The sequence below is a fragment of the Crocodylus siamensis genome, chromosome 4 (genome assembly GCF_052110815.1).
Source record: "Crocodylus siamensis isolate JL-2025a chromosome 4, ASM5211081v1, whole genome shotgun sequence".
Classification (NCBI taxonomy): Eukaryota; Metazoa; Chordata; order Crocodylia; family Crocodylidae; genus Crocodylus; species Crocodylus siamensis.
The window spans coordinates 147463244-147483283 of NC_143398.1; the positions used below are offsets into that span (position 1 = coordinate 147463244).

The following is a 20040-nucleotide window of genomic DNA, read 5'->3' on the forward strand; positions in this document are numbered from 1 at the left end:
TTAATGGCATGATAAATATGCAGTGCACACGCAGGCGATTTATGGCGCACAAATGCCAAAAGAGCCACAAAATTATTCCACATATCATTTGGCTTGTCTGTATCCTGCCGTAATATGCATGTGGCATACTCTGGTGGGTGCAGCCGGGCAGCACACATAGTTTTTAAAAGTCCTTGGGCTCTGAGACCTTTTAAAAACTGCATGTCACTGGGCTGCAATGGTTTTTAAGAGTCTAGGTGCTCCTGGACCCCAGGATTGTCAGAGGCTCCTCAGTCTTGGGCTCCCGGGACCTTTAGAAACCATGTGCACATAGGTTTTAAGAGTCTCTGTGCACTGGAACCCCAGGATCTGGGAGCCAGTCTCTGATCCTGGTGTCCCAGTGCCCTTGGACCCTTAAAAAAGGCATATGCAGTCCAGCTGCATACGCTTCTCTTTAAGAGTCCTGGGGTGCAGGAGGCAGATTTTGGGGACTCAAGCCTATGGGCCCCTTGCATACTGGCAAGTTGAGAGGGTGCTTCAGGAAGTATAGTGGCAGGGACTGGTCCCTGATGCCATCCTTCCTGCATCCCCCTTTGAATATCTAAGTGGACAGGCAGCCCGGCATCAGAGACTGGTCTCCAGTGTCAGGCTTCCTATCCACCAGTCATGTAACTGGGATCTGATGAACTATATCCCAGATCCCCAAAATCATGCGTCCTGGCATGCATTTATGGCATAGTAGGGTGAACAGTTTTGAGGATCTGGGATAAAATTTGTCAGATCCCAATTGCGTGACTAAATTTAACATCTGCCAGGAGCCATGCTGAATAAATCTTTCCTGGCCTTACAGTATAAGATGAAATAAGCTACTTCCTGTCTATGATTTTAGTTGTGATTCTTCATTTTCATCCCCTCTGATTTTTACCTTTTCCTCTACATGCCTTCACTATTAATTCTCTAGTGACTTGCTGTTCATCCATTCCAACCCCTTTAAGGATCAACCCGGTATGAGCAGTCAGAGGGAAATCTTACCACCTTTTAACTGAACTGTCCCAGTGCCAGGGCAGCAGCATGAGGTATTAAAGTAGAGAAGCGGCTGCTGTGTCAGAGTACAGACAGGCAGGGGTCTCTTGTTACACTCTCCGGATCTCTCTTCCCTCCTCCCCTACCCATAACCTTCCCTCTCAGGCTTTTTGTGGATCCTTAGTTGACGTTCTCTGACTTCCTCTTGTGTTCTTCCTTCATTCTGTCATTCTTGAGCAGGGAGGCAGGAGGTAAGGTGCCTTTCTGCAAAACCCTCTTCCCAAATATTGTGCTTTGGATATGACTGGGGATGCCCCTCCAAAAAAGGCATTCCGGTATCAGGAGACTCTGGTGAGTACGACAGCTGTACATTTCCTCTTCTCCTAATTCTCTGTTTCCCTCCTCCCATTAATGCCCCTAGGTCAGGGGTTGTCAACTGGGGGTATGCAAGAAGGTCCTAGGGGGTACACACTGGCAGGCAGGGATGGTGCGCCACCTCTCAGCATCCTGCACTGCCACCACCTGCCTAGCCAGAAAACTCCTGCCCTAGGTACCTAGGAGGACAGCCTCGCAGAAAGCAATCTCAGGTTCCTTTCTCTTTTAGTGTCTAGGTAACACTGCACAGAAGTGACAGGGGGTCTGTATTTCTGGCTCAAGCTTGATGCCTCCAAACACCAGTTTTCTTTCCAAATAGTAAATTTCTTATTCTGTAAAGCTGCATGAAAAAAAGATAATTCCCTTAGTCCGTTGGAGAAGGAGATGGGTTTACTTCTTTTAGGACAGTTTTTCCTTGCTGCTTGCAAGATGTTAAACACCCTATTTCCCCACAACTCCTATTAAACTTCTCTGGAGGAAGAATTTTTACCCAGGCGGTTGACCCCAGAAATACTTTTCTTTAGGCAGCCTTGGGAGATTAAAAACATTTTTTCACAATAGGGATGAGGGCTAATGGTTCTTAGCGCACATATAATAGGAAAAGACAAGGAAGGGAATGCTTGAGAGTTTGACCAATGTCTGTTGAAGGAGCTATTCTGTACTGCTGTATAGGACACTTCCATTTCTGTTTCCAAAGGTGTAGAGCTACAGATTGCTGTAGAGGTTGGAGCCTCTACAGGGCTAGTGCGTCTGTATTACAAGTATCTTAGCTCTGCACTGTCCTTTGTTGCAGGTCTTTTAGGAGTCTATGCCTTGCACTGGTTCTTGTTGCGGCCACCCTAAAGGGGAAGTATTCTGTTGTACTACATGTTAATGGGGTTATTTAGCTGAAAGTAGGGCACTGGGACACCCTATAAACAAATGCATCCAGAGAGGCATGAGCCTTTTTATGCTATAGCTTACTTCATTAGCTGTTAGTAAAAAGATTACTCCAGGTAGCAGTTCACATTTGAGCTTTCTTAAAAGTGTAAGCAAAATACATTCAGCTAATTCTGTGTTTTGAAAATTAAATGTCACTTTTAAATGACTTAAATATAAGTCTCAGACATTTCTTAGTTTAGTGATAACTTTTTTTTTAGGATTCTCTTGTGTTCTCTTCCAAAACTACCATCTGATGTTTTTTAAAAACACTTTTTTTTTCTTTCCCTAGAACATCCATGCTTCTGAAGTAGATCCAGCTATGCATAGTCAGCTTACCTTGTCAGGGCTGTTTCCTGTTTTTGTGGTGCCAGTAGTGACCTGACCCGACCCTTCTGGCTGAGGTTGTTCCAATGCACTGCAATTAATTGAGCCTGCTGGAGCATGGTAATTACCGCACTCCAACAGACTCTAGTGTCAAATGTATCAGCATCCCTTTTTCAGCGTAGGGACAGTGATACATGTGACACTGAGTGCTTTAATTAGCACAGCTCTCAGAGCCATTCTTAATTAGTCCCTCCCCCGCTTCCCCGAAGGACATCTTTAAATATCCAATAAGCCCAATTCCCTCAGCTTCTTCTCAGAGGCCATGTGCACCAACCCCCTAACAATTTTTTTTACCCTCCACTGGACTCTTTAGTTTGTCTGCATCCTTACTGTAGTGTGGGACCCAAAACTGGACCCAATACTCCAGATGTATCCTTACCAGTGCTAAATAGAGGGAAATAATCACTTCCTTCAATCTGCTGGCAACACTTCTACTAATAATGCAACCAAATATACTGTTGGCCTTCTTTGCAATGGGGACACACTTGGCTCATATTCAGCTTCTTGTCCACTGTAACTCCCAGCTCTATTTCTGCAAAATTGCTGCTTAGCCAGTCAGCCTTCAGCCTGTACTCTGCGTGACATTGTTCCATTCTAAGTGCAGGGCTTATCACTTGTCCTTATTGAACCTCATAAGATTTCCTTTGGTCCACTCCAACTTGTTGAGGTCTCTCTGAATCCTAGCCATACCCTCCAGTATTATCTGCTAGGGCTGTGTGAGGCTTCAGACCATGCTTCAGATCCATAGAAGCTTCAGATGCCAAAGCAACATGTCCGGATTGAAACGCTGGCTTCTTTCCACTTTCAGAAGAGGTTTGGAGCTTCCAAACTGCTTCAGAAAAGCTTTGGAGCTGCTTCAGAGATCTGGCCACAGGGTATAATGGTGCAGCTTCCCCTAAACTCCTGCACTTATCTCCTTGAAACATGGCAGGCTTTGCGACCTGAGCAGGAGCCACTACACCTGCAGTTTTCAGCCCGCTGTGCTGTGCCTTAACACACACAGGGTCATCTGTCATGAGTTTTGCCTGTCAGCAGCTTGAGGTGCAGTTTCCCCCTCCGCCCCCCAAACCCTTGCACCTATCTTCTTGAAACTTGGCAGGCTTTGTGGCCTTACCAGGGGCTACCATCCCTGCAGTTTTCAGCCCCCTGTGTTGTAACACATACATGTGACATGAGTTTTGCTTTCAGGAATTTGGGGTGCAGTTCCCCCTGAACCCCTGCACCGATCTTGAAACTTGTGAGGCTTCATGCTCTCAGTGGGGGCTTCCACCCCTGCACTTTTCATCCAAATCGGGCACAAAACAACAAAGTTAAAGATATTTGATTGATTTCCCCATTATACCCTATGGCCGGATCTCTGAGGCGGCTCTGGAGCCGCTTTGGCTGGGTCGAAGTGGGAAACCAATCTGGAGCTCCAGCTTGGATCACGGCCATCTGAAACGGCTGGATCTGAAGCCGGATCGAATAGCTGTCTACTCGGACAGGCCTATTATCTACTATACTCTCCCTAGCTTAGTGTGATCTGCAAACTTACTGAGAATGCACTCCATCCTATCTTCCCAGTCATAGATGAAGATACTGAACAAAACCAACCCCTGGAGCACTCTGCTTAATACTGGGTGCCAACTACATGTCGAGCCATTGATGAGGATGAAAAAGCAAATGTGTCCTATCTTCATCTTTCCTCTGCCCTAGCTCATTTCTTGTCTCTCCTTGTCTCTGTTTCATTCCTGCTGACAGCTGCTGCTGTTTTCCTGTTCTCCCTTATTTTCTCCCTCTTTTCCCAATGGCTCCTCATCTCGCTTGTTCATTTTTCAAATGTTATAAGTATTCTTCAGCGTAGCTTTAATGTGCAAGGTTGTGTCCATGATGTAGCAGTCAAAGTGGGTCTTCTTTCTAGAAGAAACTAAATGACATGATTTTTTTATGAGAGAGAGTTCCACTTCTTGCCTCTCTGTACTGCTGCCACTGCCTCCCCTTCTCCAAAATAAGAGTGATTCATCCTTTTGTCTTGAAAAGAAACTTGGGAAGAGTAGATCTTTTGCCTTTGGGGTGCATTTTTTTAAAACATCACTGGTGAATGGTAAAATCACCTGGAAGGCTTCTCTCTGTGTAAAACAGGGTAGAGTGGGTACAGGGGTGTAGGTTGTAGCCGTGGTTATTTGGGTGAATCTGATCTCTTTTCCAACTTAAATAGCTGGAAAAAAGCATTTAGCAAGCTTTCAGGTTTAAAAACCCTTTGTCAGGCTGAGGAAGTCTCTACCGTTGGTGTGTGCTCTTCCTGGATGAAATAAATAGTAAAGAAGCCAGAGGCTGGTATGCATGCAAGAGAGGCAGTCAGTGAAGATGTAAATTGAGGAGTCAGTGGGTGAGACAGGCTGGGGGGGGTGGTGAAATAGAAAAGAGGGATGAATGTAGCAGTTAAATAGTGGAGAAGTACCTGGGGAGTCAGATGTCAGGCAGGCTACGTGTCATAAATCCAATGTCTATATTGAGTCCAGGATTTTTTGTATCCAGGAGGTTGATGAAGTGAAGTTTGTAGGCTTGTTTCTGAGAAGTGTTCTGTAAGTTTCTTTTGAGGATTAGAACTGAGAGATTGGAGAGAGAGTGGTTTTCTTATGAGAAATGTGCCCCCACTGGTAACTGGGTATTCCTGTCTTTGATAGATTTCCGGTGTGCATTCATTCTGGCGCGCAGTTGTTGTTTGGTCTCTCCTATGTGTTTTCCATCAGGGCATGGGTAAGCACTCATCAGCCACCTATGCAAGGAATAATTTAAATGGAAAGAATGTTTGAGCCAAGTAGCCTTTTCTTGTCCTGTAATCCCTTTTTTCCCTTAAAGGCAGAGATGCTGCTTAATTTGCATAATAAGGTCAATTTGCTCCATCTTTTTCCCCACATCTTATTCTGCTACCTCTTTTGAGCTTTCTTCCTTTCCCATGTTCTCACCATCTTCTGTTGTTTTCTTCCCTCAAACTCTTTCTCTGTCCTCTCACTTTCCCCCACTGCCTCTGTCATTAGCTGACTCCTTGGTTTCTGTCCCTCTTTCTGTTGTTCCTGCACTCAGCATATGAGGCCAGGTATTGGGTTTCACATCTGTGTTTCTCTTTTGCACCCCTGCTCCTCCCATGTCACTGCCATAAGATTCTGTTCTAAAAATATCCCGCATGCCTCTTCCCTTGAGCTCTGTCCCAAAGCTGTGCAGGGGACTGGACAGGAAGCTACCTAATCTGTTCTCTCTTCCTCCTCCTGTCCCTCCCTCCCAGGCTCTGTGAAGCCCATACAGTGTAACAGAGCTAAGGAGAAATCCTCAGCTCAAGTGAGGCTGTGGGGCAAGAGCCCATTTGCAGGGGATTCCACTATTGATTCCAGGGTTGGTGAAAATATAAGAGCCATGTTGGTGTAGGGCCAAGGTCTTATACAGATTAACAATGTGTCAGGTGTGGTCTGTTGCAATACCAGCAGAAAGAAGGGGACCTTTTAGTGCCTCCGCTGTAAAAATTGAAAGGGTCTCTGCTCTTTGGATTAAGGAGGCATAAGTGAATTCCTTAAATCCAAGACCTCATATTTTGGCTTTAAAAGGGTATTTCTTGTTCCTTGTTGGTTCTCCTTCTCTGTACTGTCAGTACTCACTGACTTGGGGAGAACATCCCTTGCTAAAACAAAGGGAAATTCCCCTTTTTCTTAGTGCCCATGCTACCAGCACTAAACATCTTCATGGATGTTTTTTCAGTGGAGTACAAGAGACAAAACCACTTGCCATGGTGGAAAATAAGGCGATCTAGTTCTGAAACTGCTCCTTCCTGATGTACTGTGTTTCCTAAATGGGGAAACTAATGCCTGCTGGCACTGGGGACATATTCTCATTACTTGCACTCTGTCCTGGGACTTCCTTCTCTCTTGGTTCTTATTCCTAACTCCCTAAGCAGTGAGAGCTCTACTTCTCAGGCTGTAGGACTGTGTCATAGGACAACACTGAAAGAAGGTTGTTTTGCCATTTCCAAGTCCTGTTGGCAGCAGAACGTTTTTGCCTGTAAGGGCCCATAGAAAAGGGCAGGGGAGGTATGAAGAAGGGGCCTAGCATGAGAAGTCAGTGGCAGCCAGTTTTCTCCCCTCCCAAAATGGATCTGCTTTTGTTTAATTTTAAACTAAGCCAGGAAATGTCTGACACTGGAGGACTCAGATTTGGAAGCAGGTCAAAAGGTGGCATGGGGTATCAAGTTCTGGTCCCAGGCAATGTCAGGCCACGGGGAAACCAGGTAGGGTTGTTTGTGGTTGCTAGGAGGGTGGCTGCCAATAACTGGGACAACTGAATTGCATAAGGGCCCTTCCTCCCCTCTGCTGTAATACAAGAACAGAGCAATGCTCTTGCCACAAGAACTTGGATCAGCCCCTTTTGCTCCTCCTGAAAAGATTTTGCAGAGACAGGGAAGGGAGACTTATTACAAACCTGTTCTCACGTGTTACCCGAGTCCCACTTTGGTACCTGTGGCCTTCTGAAGATCCTATAATAATGCTCAGTTTAACTTACTTGGACAGGGGTAGGCATCCAGATCATGCCAATGGAGCGTTCGACTCGGGCCTGTGGAGCCATGGCTTCAACAGAAGGGGACTTTGCTTGTGCCGTGCTGCAGTCAGGGGCCAAGTTCTGATGCTGGTCTGCCTCAGGCCTGAGCTGAGCAATTACAGCCAGCTACTGGAAAAGATTGCCAACCCCTGTGCTATCTTCTTTCATGTCTATGAATGAGCATGGGAAAGGGCTTATGTTTGCTTTCTTTCACAAGAGATGAAATCTGGGAGGTGATCGAACCCCCCCACCCCTCCCCCCATAAAGATTTTTATGAGAAGACACCCCTGGTGGAAGGAACCCATTAATGTAATTTCTTTTCCTCTGATAGAGCCCCTGGAAGCCTATTGCTCAACAGCAGAAAAGAATTGCATATGCATTGTTTGTCTGCAGTAGTCTTATCCTTGTATTCTCCCCCATGGGATTATTTGTCTGTCTGGATGTCCTGACTCCTAGTTGTTGCCTTCTTCCTGGCTCCTAGTTGTTCAGAAATACGCTGTCACTTGTAGCATGTTTCAACAGTCTCCCCATTTACCTGCCCTGATGAGATTAAGATTAAACAGGGAGAAAGTTGCCATGTTCCCAGTTGGTAGTAGTCTCCCACCTATATTCATCAGCTCTTCTCTCCTTGTTATGCAGGTTCATCCCACACTAAAATATTCCAGGCTCCCATGTATTTTTTTCTTCAGGATTACTCAGTGTCCTCCTCTTCCTCTTTTCTCCCTCTTGGAAGAAGTCTAGTAACCTAGGAATATCATTGTCTTCTAACATATCTCCACTTGCTGTCAGTGACCTGAAAGGAGCTATTATGTCTCACTACTCAATGGCCTGGTTTGAATTGGACAACCCCAACTTGAAATAAAGGTGCCTTAGAATCGCTAAGAAATCCAAGTCATGCTTTTGTCCTTTTAATTCCGCCCCCATCCCTCTGAAACAATGTGTCCACTTCACCACTGATTCTAGTCTAATCTGGTGCCAGGCAATACTTTACCGAGGCATCACACATTTGCTTTGTGCTATTCTGTCCCAAACTGGAGTCTTAGGATGCCACTGTGCATATGCCTATGGTCTTTGCTTCAGCAGAACTTACGGAAACGAACCTTAAGATGCATGGGGCAATGAGTATGGGACTTCCTGGCACCATGTTGAGGAGGTATAGTTGTCCCGTTTGAGGCTTCCATAAGTTTGGTATCTTTAGTTATAGGGAAATATAAAAGACACTAGAACCTAGGAAGTGAACATTCATCAGGAGGAATAGGATATATTAAAGCTGGAACGAAAGGCTGGAGGCTTGATTATCACATACACCAGTGGGGAATGAATGTAAAATACTATCAAATCAGATCCCTCCACTCACAACAATGACAGTGGTTACACCCAGTTCTATCAGAAATGATTGCAAAAAGGTACAGGGCATGAGAATCAGGTTCTTGATGTGGTGGTAGGACTGAGAATCCTTGGAGGGAAGTAAGGAAGAATCTTTGTATATGCAGAATACCATGTCTGTTGGCATTTCCTTACCAAAGCCCCCTAAGAAGAGTATATTTGAGTGTTGACATGCAAAAAATTTACTCTGAGGTAAAGAGAGGTAGTTAGTCATGCTAGTCTGTAAATGAGGGCAGAGATGTGCTGTGTCAGCTACTCCACAGTAACCATTTGCATGCTGTTATCTGCAGGTAAATTAAAGCTTTCTTTCAGTAGAGTAGCCATCAGTGAAAGAGACATAACATTCCATAATGAGTTTTTATTTGCTACAGGGGAATACAATTAACACGGAGAAGGTGAAGCATGATCAACTCATATCCTTCTTTGCCTCACAGTTCACATGCATAAGTTCTCTGAGTATCAGTGGCTGAAAGATGGTTCGGTTTTATGATCGTGAGCCTCATAGTTGGTCATTAGTGGCACTGGCCCTTTAAGCATCTCTTTGTGAAGTGGATTTGATGTGCTGAATTGCAGGTAATTTAAGAAAAGGTGTCTCCCAGCTGCTTGAACCCTTTCATTTCTTTAGTGAATGATGTTAGCTACATGGAGTATGAGTTTGCCTCTTGTGCCTTACTCTTCTGAGACTTTATAACTGTAGTTCTCAGTGTTTTTAAACTCAAAGCCCACCTTGGAAAATGCCAGCTCTTTGCTTTCACTCATTTTTTGACTAAGTAAAAATAATGGGGAAATTCTTCTGTTGCAAAGAACTCAGACCACAACAGGCCTCGGTGCTTATGACACTATGGATTCCTGTTTTAATTTTCTGGGTTTATCTTGAATTGTGTACGTGTTTGCGCACCCAACTTTGCTAATATTGCACGGTACTCTGAGGCACAAAAGGGTCTCACGACACCCTAGTTGAGAATAACGGACTTCCACAGTCTTTCACTGTTCTGTTGGGTATGGATAATCCCTGGTTTAAAATGAAAGGATGTACATTGGTATTGAATAGTGGAATTGTTAATTTGTCCTGCTGTGTCCTCTCACAGGAGATGATGCCGTCAGGAACTTGCCCTCCATGATTTCTACTGTCATGCCCTGTTGTGTTAGGGTGTGGACTCGCATAACAGTTGAATGATTCCAAAATGTCAGTGATTGGGGACTGGTTCATAATTATGTGAAGTGCTGTGGCTCTGACACCAAAGGGTGGGAATGAGCCCCCAGCCCGTTTTTTAACTAGGAATCATACCATTAGAGTTCTGGGAGAAGGAGGAAAACCTTGAGATTCCAGCAAAAACAACTATCTTTTTCATTGAATGCTGTTAAGGCCCTGGTCTTGTAAACTGACCCCCATCACATAAGTATACCCAGGCACCCTTGTTGAGTACAACAGATTTTAAGGTGTTTGAGTGAACCCCTCCTATGCAGAGACGGACTCACAGAACACAAGGACAGGGAATTGGAAGGGACTTCTTGGGCTGTCAAGTATTGTTAGAGGCCAGGATGGCAGGTGGGCTATATTGCCTCAGTTGGCCCTGGTTATACAAGTGGCCCTAGCTTCCAGTGGCCTACCTCCAGTTCACCCCAGCCTGCATGGGCATGGCTGCATGCTTTTAATCAGTAGGCCTGTGCAAAGCAGCTAGTATTTTCTTCAGATTTGGATTTGGATGATTCAGGGGACAGCAATTCGATTTGGTAATTCAAATCACTGTCCTGAATTGATTTGGTCGAATCTGATTCAAACAGGCCCCACCCAGCCCCAACCTCCTGGCTCTTAAAAAAAATGAAACAAAAAAACCCCCCAAAAGCTCAGCACTTGCAGGATGCTGCCAGGCGGGGCAGAGGGGAGTGATCCTCATTGTCCCATACTGCGGCCCCATCTCTGCTAGCTCTCCCTAGTGCGCCCCCCCCCCCCCCCCCCCCGCCCTGCCCCATGGCTGCCTCACCTGCCCCAGCATCGGCTCTTTTAAAAAAAACAACAAAAAAACCTCACAGTCACCAGCTCCTGCCAGGTGTGGGGGGAGGCGTGATCCCCACTGCCCTGCACTGCATGGGGGGGCTCTGCTACGAGCCCCCAGAAGCCCCAAAGCCACTGCAGCAGCCAGTAAGTCTGGGGCTTTTTTTTTAAGAACTAGGAGCTGGGGCTGGGTGAGGTAGCTATGGGGGGGAGGGAGTGGGCAGGGGGGCTGAGGAAGCAGGAAGGGGATGGGGCCTGGCAAGGGTACCTCCACGGTGCATATGCACCCCCTATGCATCGCCATGGCCTCTGACCTCTGTGAAGGGACATAATCTTTGTGGGCAGATTTATGTTGCAGGGTTAGCATGTAATCTAATTCATGGGAAAGGGGGTTATGAGGTTTAATTAAACAATGTTTGTGTCATGTTTTGAGATGCTACAGTGAAAGGTGCTACAGAAGGGTAATGTATGAATATAATCAATCATAGGGTTTGGCTCATCTGTTTTGTAGATAAGTGTATGTTGCAAACTCAGATGAGAGGAAGATAAAAGATTTGTTTGACAACTGACTGATTTGTACCTTTGCAAGTACTCTGGGATGGAGAACTGCAGCTTTTCTATTTGGAAGAGGCAATTGTCTCACTACATCTTCTCCAATTTCTATGTGATAAGGCTCTTGATTTATGGGAGATGAAATACCCATCTTGTGTTCAGCCATTGTTGGAATACCCAATTAAACTTAAAAGCTAGACGAACAACTTGGACAAAAGCATTCCAGGACATTCAGTTAAGATCTCAGAATGCTCCTGCTTTAGGGCCTTGCCTATGTTAGGATGCTTCTATCACCAGAACTGATGGCATACAGCAACCACTGTAGAGGGAAGCTGCCAAAGCATGTTCACATCTGTTTGGCTCCCCTACAGCAGCTGTGCTGGCAGGGGCAGAGTGCACTGTGCAACAGCAGTAGTTGCTGAAGGGACTAGAACATCTGGCAGAAGATGTAGGAATATATAGATGTGTTTTCTGTCAGCTGATGGATGGCAGCAGAAGTCATCTTTTAGTTATAGTGGTGGTATTACTCTGCTGATGGCAAGAGCTGCCCTAGAGAAACTCTGAAGGTAGATGCACAGCTTTCCAGCACAACTTAAATGAAGTATGAAAAGTAAGATCAGTCACCTAAATCTGTCAAGTTAATTCACATAAGTTAATGTTATTTAGTTTGCTGCATCTGAAGGCCACTTCTCACTGAATAAAAGTGTCCATGTGGGGGTTTAAAGGTGTGGATGCACCTAACAACTGAACTGTTCCCAAATGGGCTCTACTCTGCTCGGGAAAGGGATCTTGGAATTATTGTGGACAGTTCTCTGAAAACATAAAACCAATGCTCAGAAACTGGCCAAACAGATGGTTAGAAATGATTAATCAGGGAACTGAAAACAAAACAGAAATGTATCTTGAGGAAGGGTAATCTGGTACTCGGATGCTTGTCTAAATCTATCTGAACCATACAATCAGTCCAATAAAAGATATCGTAAACAAAAATCCTCGCCAAAACAGAAAAGATCATTATGCCACTGTATAAATCCCACCTTGAATACCTGTGTAGTTTTGGTGTCTCCCTCCCCCCCCCACCAAAAAAAAAAAAAAAAGAAAAGAAAATGAGATAGTAGTGTTAGTGTTTGTATCATAGAATCGTAGAAAATGAAGGTTGGAAGGGACCTCAGAAGGTCATCTAGTGCAACCCGCTGCTCAAAGCAGGACCAGCTCCAACTAGTTCCTGCCTTTGTCTAGCTGGTTCTTAAAAACCTTCAGGGAAGGAGATTCCACAACTTCTCTGGGTAACCAGTTCCAGGGTTTCACTACCCTCCTAGTGAGAAAGTTCTCCCTAATATCTAACCTAAACATTCCTTGCTGCAGCTTGAGATGGTTGCTTCTTGTTCTGTCATCTGCCGCCACTGAGAACAGTCTAGCTCCATCCTTTCGAATCCCGCTTCAGGTAGTCAAAGGCTGCTATTAAGCCCACTCTCCGTCTCTTCTTCTCTAGACTAAGCCCAGTTCCTTCAGTCTTTCCTCATGAGTCATGTTCCCCAGCCCTGCACCATTTTAGTCACCTTCTGCTGGACTCTTCAATTTGTCCACATCCTTTCTGTAGTGGGGAGCCCAAAACTGATCACAGTAGTGCAGATGTGGTCTCACCAGTGCTGAATAGAGGGGAATAATCACTTCCCTTAACCTGCTGGCAACACTCCTATCAATGCAATCCTGTATGCTGTTAGCCGCCTTTGGCAACAATGGCATACTGCTGGCTCATCTTCAGCTTTATTGTGCACTTTCACCCCCAGGTTCTTTTCTGCAGAGCTGCTTGCCCAGCTAGTCAGCCCCTAGCCTATGGCACGGCTTTATGAGTGCTCGTGGTGCTCAGGCCAGGTGCCAGATGACTGGAAGATAGCTAACGTGGTCCCCATCTTCAAAAAGGGAAGAGAGAGGACCTGGGCAACTATAGGCTCGTCAGTCTTGCCTCTATCCTTGGGAAACTCTTTGAGAAGATCCTCAAGGAGCACATCTGCAATGGGCCGGGTTCAGGGATGATGCTCAAGGGCAACCAGCACAGTTTCGTTAGGGGCAGGTCATGTCAGACCAACCTGATTGCCTTTTATGATCAGGTCACAAAGACAATGGATGCAGGTGTCGCCGTGGACGTAGTCTTTCTAGACTTCAGCAAGGCCTTTGACACCGTCTCCCACCCCATCCTCATTAAAAAAACTAGGCGACTGTGGCATTGATGCCTACGCAGTCAGATGGATTGCAGATTGGCTGAAGGGTCGTACTCAGAGGGTGGTGGTGGACGGGTCATATTCAACCTGGGGGGAAGTGGGCAGCGGAGTCCCCCCAGGGCTCGGTCCTTGGGCCCACGCTGTTCAATTTCTTCATCAGCGATTTGGACGACGGGGTGAAATGCAACCTGTTTAAATTCGCTCATGATACCAAAATTTGGGGTGAGGTGAGCATACTAGTAGGGAGGGAAAGATTGCAGCAAGATCTGGATAGGTTACAGGAGTGGGCTAACATAAACAGGATGCGTTTCAATACTGACAAGTGCAGGGTGCTGCACTTAGGCAGTAGAAACCAGCAGCACACTTATAAGATGGGGAAACTCCCTTCTAGAGAGCACGGAGGCAGAAAGGGATCTCGGAGTCATTACTGACTCCAAGATGAACACGGGCTGACAATGCGAGGTCACAGCTGGCAGGGCTAACCGCACCTTGTCGTGCATCCACAGGTGCATCTCAAGTAGAGCCAGGGAGGTGATCCTCCCCCTCTATGCAACACTGGTCAGGCCACAGCTGAAGTACTGTGTCCAGTTCTGTGCGCCCCATTTCAGGAGGGATGTGGACAACATTGAGAGGGTCCAGAGGAAGGCCACTCACATGATCTGGGAACAGCAGGGCAGACCCTACATTGAAAGACTGCGGGACCTAAACCTGTTCAGCCTTCACAAGAGAAGGCTGAGGGGGGACCTGGTGACTGTCTATAAACTCACTAGGGGGGACCAGAAGGGTTTGGGGGAGACACTGTTTCCCCTAGCCCCCCTGGCATGACAAGGAACAATGGACACAAATTATTGGAGAGTAGGTTTAGATTAGACATCTGCAAGAACTACGTCACAGTTAGGGCGGCTAGGATCTGGAACCAACTTCTAGGGAAGTGGTGCTGGCTTCTACCCTGGGGGTCTTTAAGAAGAGGCTTGATGCCTACCTGGCTGGACTCATTTGAGTCCAGTCTTTTCTCCCTCCCAGGTGGGGGGGTCAGACTTGAAGATCTACAAGGTCCCTTCTGACCCGACTTCTATGATTCTATACTGGTGCATGGGATTGTTCCATCCTAAGTGCAGGACTTTGCACTTGTCCTTGTTGAACCTCATTAAATTTCTTTTGCCCCAATCCTCCAATTTGTCTAGGTCACTCTGAATCCTAGTCCTACCCTCCAGTATACCTACTACTTCCCCAAGCTTGGTGTCATCTGCAAACATGCTGAGGGTGCACTCTATGCCCTCCTCCAGGTCATTGAGAAAGACATTGAACAAAACCTGGCCCACGACTGACACTGAGCAATTGATTTGTTATTCTCTGATCCTGATGCTCCAGGCAGTTATAACGCTTAGTTTAAATGGTCTTTGTACTCAACTATCTCATCTTCCTTTACAGCTGACCCTCTTCTGGGTGCCTTCACTCTGTGACTTTAGTCCTAGTTAAAGTGACTTTGGACTGCAAGCACCTTGGGCAGTGTTTAACCCCCCTCAGCTTCCAAATCTTAACGTTTTCACACACGTGAAACAAAACGCAGACTGTGCATACAAGGCACAGATCATCCTCTTGGCAAAATGATGTGCAAAGGAGGTCAGGCTTGCATTTACCCACTTTTTACCTTATCCTCATTTGTGTATAGTATCTCCTCTCCTGCCGGAAGTTTTTTTATATAGCTTTGGCAAGATCTCTGCTATGAGTAAAGCTTGGTCCCAAGGTCACAGCCCATTCTGTATATGCTGTGAGTTCCTGAATTTTACTGATTTTTTTTTTTTCCTTCCTTTACATTTTAAATAAAATGCAGTTTTTGTTTCTCCCCACCCTCCTGTAGCTCCTTACATAGTGGTAGTTTACAGTGTGTGTGTCTACATATACAATTAATGCCATTTAGACTTACTGTACAGTAATTTCCTGCACATTAAATCAGCCCTGGGGAGGTATCTACATGTTGCACCTTGGTGGGAACAGATTTGCTCCTTATAGGATTAAGCAGGTCCTGGCCTGCTCTGACTTCCTGCAGTAGCTAGGGGCAGCTGCAGGCTCTGAATGCAACTGCCCAGATGCCAGGGGTCTCTAGATAGGGGCAAACTGAGCCTGACAGGGGTCTTTATGGGGGGTGGGGGCAGACTCAGGCTGGCAGGGTCTCGGGGAGGGGGGTGCATGCTGTCTTTGCACATCAGCCTCCCCCCAGACTGGCAGTCTCTTCTGCCACTCGGTTTGGGTCCCAGGCCACTCTCCCTAGGGTCAGGGGACTCTGCCATTGCTGGTGCTGCCTCTGGCAGGGACTTTGGGTGCTGTTGGGTCTGGCCATGTACCCACAGCAGAGGAACATGGTGCCCAGAGGCCAGGCAGTTGTAGGTAAAGGTCCTGAGGCTCAGGCCAAGTGGCCTGTGGGACCGCTGGAGGTGGCACACACCCAAAGCACAGAGGCACAGTGCCCAGGGGCCAAGAAGCAGTTGGCAGAGGCTTAGGGGTCAGGCCAGGGCTCTGTATTGCTGCTGCAGCCAGCATGTGCTCAGCACACAGTGGCCAGGGGCAGGCATCAGCTTCCCTGGCTTGACCCCTGGAGCTAGAGTGTCCAAAGGCCAGCTAGGGACCACTAAAGTGCTGTCTCTGTCCCGTAGCTGGAGGGATTCCCAGCCATGTTGCTCTGTCCCTGGCAGGAGGCTGGACCCATGCTGGTCTGGCTAACTGGGATCAAACTTGCTCATTAGCCTATGTTACTGTGCAGTAGCTCAACCCATGCTTACTAGAGGTGTGCAAAGCGGGCCCTATTCGATTTGGATTCAGCCCAAATCAGGGATAGAAATTTGATTTGTTGATTCGGATCACTGTCCCTGATTCGATTTGGCCAAATCTGAATCTGAAGAGTCGATGCCGATTCAAAGAATCAGTGATTTAGCCATAGACAGCTTTAAATGTTTTTTCTCTGTACCTCAGGGTACCAGCACAGCTCATGAACGCTGTGATGCTGGGGCAGATGGAGCCACTTTTGGTACTTCTGATCCATTTCTGGGTCTGCTGGAGATCGGCTGTGGGGGGAGCCCAGGTGTCCCCCCAGACCCAAGATGCACCGGTTATAGAGCTGGGGAGGGGGTGCAGGGTCGGGGCCCCCGGTGTGCTGTCTGGCAGACCCAGAAGTGCATAAGAAGTGTTTCTGGTCTATTTCTGGGTCTGCTGCTGAGCACACTGAGGAGCTCCCCATGTCCCCATGCTTCTGTGGGATGCTCTATGCATCCCAGCATCACGGCATTCATGAGCCCCCTGCTATCTAGAGGTATGTAGAAAAAACATTTAAAACTGTCTGTCTGAATTGCCAAATCTCTCTGAATCGATTCAGAGGGTTCCAATTTGATTCAGCGACATTAAAGGGTCCTCTGATTCAATTTGGATTTGGAGAGTCAGCCACTGAGTCGGGACGAATCTCCACCAAAATGAATCGGAGACCAAAGCTTCACACAGCCCTACTGCACAGCAAAGCATCTTGTGTAGATACACCCAGTGAAACTGCTGCTTAGAATATGCATTAGAACTTCTTTTTCATGAAGGAGAGGGGAGAAGAATGAAGGAAGCCCTGCATTTAATTAACATTACAGATAATGCAGGATTTAGCCCTTCATCATTAAGACATCTAAGTGCCACTTTTATGGTTTTAGGCATCTAAATGCAATTGCATTTCACCCAGCATGAATTTCATGATTGTGGATAACTTTCTTGCTTATCTCCATTTTTTTCCCTTGATGTCTAACCAGGTTGGATCTTATCCTACTCCACATGCTCAGAAGCAGTACAGCCACCAAGATGTCTAATTCTATCTGGCCTGCCTGCAATCGCAATCCAGTGTCACTGGCGAAGCATATCAGTTTTACAAAAGACCCCTAACCTGCAGCTGGCAAAAAAACAATAACTTGTATGATTTGGCTTATGTAATGGTAACAGTGCTGCTGGTATCCAGTAGTTTAATGGCTAAGGCACTGGTACAAGATACAGAAAACCTACGTTCTGGAAAGAGATTAGTACTTGCATCCCAAAACAATAGCTTAACCACCAAGCTTTAGCCTAGCAGGGCTGATACCACTCTCTTTGCAAAGTTAGGCTGATTGGTAGTGAAGAAGGAAAGATTTGTGATGTCAGGAGAACAAGCAAAATATAGGTTGACCTTGAGGTCTGATGAGGAGACTGGTTTGGGAGGGAAGGAATTGTTGCTTCTAGTGCTGTTTGTGCATTTTACATTTAAACTGTCCTGGGGAAAAAATGCATAAACATCACTGGGAGCAGAAATCAGAATTCTTCATATGGTGCATCACCTGCTGGAATACCATCCCAGGGGGCCTTTTGTATAAGCTCACATTGCACTATTTGGAAATCCTTTAAGTTACAATACTTCTAATTGCTGTACTTCTCCATGCAGGAAATGCCTGTTGGAAGACATCCAGAATCCTTAACAGGAAGGAGTGTGTACCTGTGTTTGGAGAGGAACAGAAACCCTGGTGGATCACTAGTAGCAAAACTCAAGATCTGACTTTCCTTTCAGAAAAATAAAGCTCCTGCGTGTACCATATTCAGCTTTCTTCGACCTATTTGGCATTCCTCACAACCCCAACCTTTTAGGACCCTAGCCTACTTTCTCCTTTGTCAGTTCTCTCCTGAAATGACATTATGACTCTCAGGTAGAGGCATAGCAGGGCAGGTCTGTACTGGGGCAGTTATCAATGCACAAGGCCATACTGGCTCCTACTGTACCTATCACAGCAGTATGGTTGGCTGCTGCTGTGGGACAACTGTAATATCTGGGGCTGGTGCCCAGGTTTCCTGCTCCCAGTTGTGTTATTGCTCTCAGGTCCTTTTTGCAATACTTCAGCCTGGCCAGTTATTCCTCATTTTCATAGATTTCATAGACATCGGGGCTGGAAGGCACCTCGGGAGATCATCGAGTCCAGCCTCCTGCCCAAAGGGCAGGAAGTCAGCTGGGGTTATAGGATCCCAGCAAGATAAGCATCCAATTTGCTCTTGAAGGTGTTCTGTGCATTTGATTATTCCTTAGTAAATGTAGTATTCTGTACCTATAATTTCTTCCTGTTTACTTCAGACCATTTTTCCAATTGATCACTTTTAACCTGAATCCTGTCCGCCAGTGTGTTTTATGCCACACCCATCATGGTGTCACCCGCAGACTTAATAAGAAAATTCAGTTCCATCCTCCAAGTAATTAAAGAACAAATTGAACAGTACTGAAACCAAGGTAGTCTCTTGGGGAGCTCTGCTTGATGACTCCTTCCTGCTTTACATTACCTTATAAGACATCAAGGATGGCCTTATTATTGTCCTGTACCAGAAGAACTGCAGGTTTATTAGGAACAGCTATTGAGGGATTGCCTCCTTTTGTGTTGCTGGCAAGATTTTGACTCGTATCATCAGAAATCAGCTCAGCTCCTCTGGAGACTCTGCTGCACAAAGGCTGGTGTGGCTTCTGTACTAGCAGATCAATAATTGACTGGATATTTATCTGAGACAGCTGCTGGAAAAGCAGAAAGAGCAGTGCAAAGAGATTTATGTGTTCATAGATCTAATCAAAACATTTGACAATCTCTCAAAGCATGTTATGGGTTCTAATGCCAAAAACTAGGACATTTTCAATGGCTATTGTCAATGTCAGGAAAGCTTTTAGCTTTTGTGACAATATGAAATGGTTTGTTTCCATTGCTAATGCACAAACCTAAATTTTGGCATCACAATGGCTGTTAGAAATGACTATATACTAGCTCTTGTCCTCAATATCGTGTACCTTACTTTTGTCATTCATGCTGCCTTTGATAGCATCTTCCTTCTTCCATCCCCTCCCAAGTCTTCAGAAGGCAGTATAGGAGATATGGCAGGCTGTTTTTTCTCAGGAGATTACATTGAAAGTTGGCATGGGGTGATGGGTTGGTGACTTTAACCTGGTGAATGCTGGCAGATAAGAGTCAAGCTGAGCTGACCTGCGCTCTTTACAGTTGAGAGTTAAGCTAAGCTGTAGCTAACGGTTATGGCCCTAAGCAGAGCCTGTTGGCAGTCAAACCCACAGATCAGTTGTGAAAAGATTGAGCTTATGCACTATGCAAATCCTTTCAGTATCCATTGACTAAAGGAAACCTCAGTCTTCCGATACCTGGGAAACATGTAACTTGCAGATCGAGTGCGTGATGCAGAAGTATGGAAGAGGACTTCATGAGCTTCTGGCAACTTTTCTGCCTTGAAGTCTTGCATGGCAAAGAAGAGGCCTTCTGGTGGCAACACAGATCTCAGTCTTTAAGGTGATGATGTTCTCCTGACTCCTTTGTGTTAGTTACACAACTTTTTGTAGTTGGAGAACTTGGGTTAGATTTAAAACTGATATTATGGCGCAGAGAGGGCAAGAGTCCCCTCACAAGCCCACTGCCCTTCCTTCCCATGGGAGATACTGCTCTGCTGTGAGAGGAGGTCCATGTTAGGTGTCCTTGCCAAAGCCAGGATAACCCTCCCCTGGCCTTACAGCTGACACAATTTTATATGGTGAGCTGTGACCTATATCCCTTAATGTGGTAGCAGCTGCAGCGCTAGAGAGTAGTTAAACTGGCTTTTGGTGGT

General features: G+C 46.1%; 1 protein-coding gene across 1 annotated transcript in view; it reads left to right on the top strand.

The window, feature by feature from the left end:
• The first annotated feature begins 792 nt into the window (after positions 1–792).
• Positions 793–20040, top strand: part of CLCN1 (chloride voltage-gated channel 1) — a 137461-nt gene continuing 118213 nt past the window's right edge. The window contains exon 1 of the mRNA XM_090044121.1: positions 793–1353. Coding sequence (XP_089900247.1) covers positions 1303–1353 — 51 coding nt within the window. The 5' untranslated portion in view covers positions 793–1302. The remainder of the gene's footprint in view (positions 1354–20040) is intronic.